We start from the raw sequence: 3146 nt of genomic DNA, 5'->3' as shown, positions 1-3146 counted from the left end.
ATGAGAATCATTTTGCTTTGGCAACAGGCTAAGTGCTGCAGTGAACGCCCCACAAACAGCCTTCTCTCTGGAGCTGTGCTACAGCCAGGGCTATAGTTGCTTGCATTTACAGTGAGTTGTGCTTGGTGCCCCAGTTCAGTGCTGGGAGAGGACAAAAGAAGCCAGGTCCCCCGCAACCTGGGCTCTGAGGTGGCAGGTGGAAAGTCCTGGCTTGCTTCCCACACACCTCAGCCACCTCCTCTGCAGCTGAGAGATTGCACTGAGGAGGTAAGGGACACCCAGACGGTGTCTGGACACGGCACCACTCCAGCTGCAGTCTCACCGCTTCCGCAACCTCCTCATACAAAATCCGCAAGCCCCCTCCACTTCCCAGGCGTCCTCATCCCCCATTTAGTCCCCCCGGCCCCTCCACACACAGTAGCCTGGGCACATGGAGCCTCAGTCTCCATATGCACCCCCAAGGCTGGGCCTCTTGGCAAAGCTGAGGGGAGAGCTGCAGTTTCATCCCCCATGGGCCCTCCCTTCCCCCCACTTCTCCTAGGAGCCCTCCCCCCCCCCCAGACACCACCTCCACCGCTGGGCCAGGCCCCAGAGCCCATCCCCCACAGACACCCCTTCCACCGCCCTCCAGGGCTGGGACACTCCCTGGAGCCCATCCCGTGGCCACTGCCCCCAGCCAGCCTCCCCCTCCATCGCTCCCAGTGACCCCTGCGGCTCAGCAGCGCTGCTCGGCGGAGCTGCTGGGCAGCACGTCCCAGCGGCCGCTGCACACCACCACGCCGGGCGGGTAGTAGAGGAGCTCGGGCTGGGCGGCGGCGGCGGGGGGCAGCGGGCTGGCGGGCACCAGGGCGCGCAGCGCCTGCTCCTCGGGCTCGGGCTTGGTGGTGGCGGTGAAGGGGCGCGTGGCGGTGAGCGAGGGCGAGGCCAGGCGCCAGAGCAGGCGGCGCAGGGCGGCGCGGAACTCGCGGCGCAGCAGGCAGTAGAGCAGCGGGTTGAGGCAGCTGTTGCAGTGCGCCAGGCACACGCTGACGGGGAAGAGGTAGGCCTGCGAGAGGAAGTACTGCGGGCTGAAGGGCACCACGTTGAGCTTGACCAGGATGCCCCAGGCGGTGAGCGCCTGGTTGGGCAGCCAGCAGAGGAAGAAGGAGAGCACCACCACCGTCACCGAGCGGGTCACCTTGGCCCGCCGCTTGGGCCCGCCGCAGGCCCGGCCCACGTGGCGCTCGCCCAGGAAGCGCAGCAGCAGCAGGTAGCAGAGGCTGATGACCGCCAGCGGCACCACGAAGCCCAGCAGCACCTTCTGGGCCTGGTAGAGGCCCAGCCAGAACTGGGCGCTGTTGCCCCGGCCCTCGGGGAACTTGACCAGGCAGAGCTCCTCGTTGAAGACGGTGGCGGTGGTGGAGAAGATGGCGTGGGGCAGGGAGGCCAGCATGGCCGCGCCCCAGATGAGGAGGCAGAGCCACTTGGCCGAGCAGCACCCCGCGCTGCCCCGCCGGCTGCTCAGCGCCGAGGCCACGGCGTGGTAGCGGGCCACGCTCATGGCGGTGAGGAAGAAGACGCTGGCGTACATGTTCATGGCCGTCACGTAGGAGACGATCTTGCACATGGCCTTGCCGAAGAGCCAGGTGAAGTCCAGGGCGTTCTCCACCGCCCAGAAGGGCAGCGTCAGCACGAACTGGAAGTCGGTGAGCGCCAGGCTGGTCACGAAGAGGTTAATGGAGGATTTCTTCCAGCCCTGCTTGCTCTTCATCAGGTAGAGCACCAGCAGGTTGCCCACCAGCCCCAGGGCGCACACCACCGAGTAGACGCTGGAGATGACGATGCGCAGGACGGCGGAGCTGTCCCCCTGCAGCCCGTCGGCTCGCTCCAGGTTGATGCTCCTGAAGAGCTCCTGCAGGGACTCGTTGGTCCCGTTGCCGAACGGCCCGGCCAGGGACGCTCCCTCCCCGGCTTCCTTCATGCTGACGGCGAGCGAGCAGTAACTGGGCTCGCACGGGGCGTCCATCCCATGGCAAGGGGAGGCTGGAGGGAGCGGGTCTCTCTCCTCCCACCCAGAGGCTGCGATCAGGAGCTACGCTCCGGTGGCTGGCACGGGTCCCCCTCGCCTGCAAAGCACATGCTCAGCACGTAGTCCAGCCCGGGATGCAGCAGCTCAGACAGCCCCGAAGGCCAGCGCGGCGGCTGCCGCTTCAGGTGCCCAGCGCAGGCAGCTCCCGCAGGGAGGCGGGGCGCCCCTTCCCGTGCCCGCCGTGGGGCACATCAGGCCGAGCAGAACAAGCCCAGACCCCCAGGGAGCGGGCGGCGCTGCCCCAGCCGGCAGGGAGACTCCAGCACCGCTGGGCTGCGGGGAGACAAGGAGCCGCCTCTCGCTGGGGCAGGGACGGTCCCAGTCCTGGAGGCGCCCACCTGGGCTCTGGTGCTGCCTCTCTAGGAGCGTCTGTCTTCCCCGCGGCTCCCAACCCTCACTGCCTCCTCCCATCGGCTCGCCCGGCTTATATTCACCTTCTGCCCCCGCTTGAGCGGGCTGAGGTGCGTGCGCAGCGGCCGGAGCTCTCCGAGGTCCTTCCAGGGGCCAATCCTGGCTGTGGTCAGGGCCCGCTCTCTCCACCTGCCTCCCAGCCAGCGTCACATCAGCGGCCGCTGAGTTCTGCCGGGCCCCCGAGGGCGTGAAGTGCTCAGTCCCCCGCGGCACGCGTTTCTTTCCCCAAGCGCTCTCTCCGCTCACCTTCCTGGAGAATCCCCGCCCGGACGTTCTTTTCCCCAGCGCTGGAATTTCATATGTTGGAATTAGCTGCATTTAAAGAGTATCTGAGATTCAGAAGAAAAAGATGTGAAATGCAGCCCCTCCCCACTTTAAAAAGCCCTTCACTTTTATCCCCCACGCTTTAAAACGCACCGATCTTTTCTATTTATCATAAAGTGGAAGTGGGAAGTGGAAACCAACCCACACTTCCTTTCTCTACACAGAATTTATATGTATCTTGGTCTAATGAAACTGGTAAGCTGCCCCTCCTGTGTGCCCCAAAACTTTTTAAAATCTGTAGTCCAGTTGCAAGTTTGCATTTAGTTTAAACAAGCACAGAGCTTGTTTATCATTCAACTTGTCTGTGCCACAAACTGATGTACATCTCTATAATTTGTTCTTT

At 64.2% G+C, this 3146-nt stretch overlaps 1 protein-coding gene across 1 annotated transcript; it reads right to left on the bottom strand.

Moving 5' to 3' along the window:
• Positions 1-715: 715 nt before the first annotated feature.
• Positions 716-2150, bottom strand: RXFP3 (relaxin family peptide receptor 3). Its single transcript, XM_024203078.2, has one exon. The coding sequence runs from the start codon at positions 2003-2005 to the stop codon at positions 716-718; it is 1290 nt and encodes a 429-aa protein (XP_024058846.1). The 5' UTR covers positions 2006-2150.
• Positions 2151-3146: the final 996 nt, after the last annotated feature.

Source organism: Terrapene carolina, unplaced genomic scaffold (genome assembly GCF_002925995.2).
Source record: "Terrapene carolina triunguis isolate 2854851 unplaced genomic scaffold, T_m_triunguis-2.0 Scaffold69, whole genome shotgun sequence".
NCBI classification, from domain to species: Eukaryota; Metazoa; Chordata; order Testudines; family Emydidae; genus Terrapene; species Terrapene triunguis.
Note: the sequence above shows the minus strand (reverse complement) of the source record. Positions and strands in the feature narration are given on the sequence as shown.

Excerpts from the sequence above, each read along its gene's own strand:
- RXFP3 (XM_024203078.2), bottom strand. The coding sequence starts at position 2,005 with ATGGACGCCCCGTGCGAGCCCAGTTACTGCTCGCTCGCCGTCAGCATG.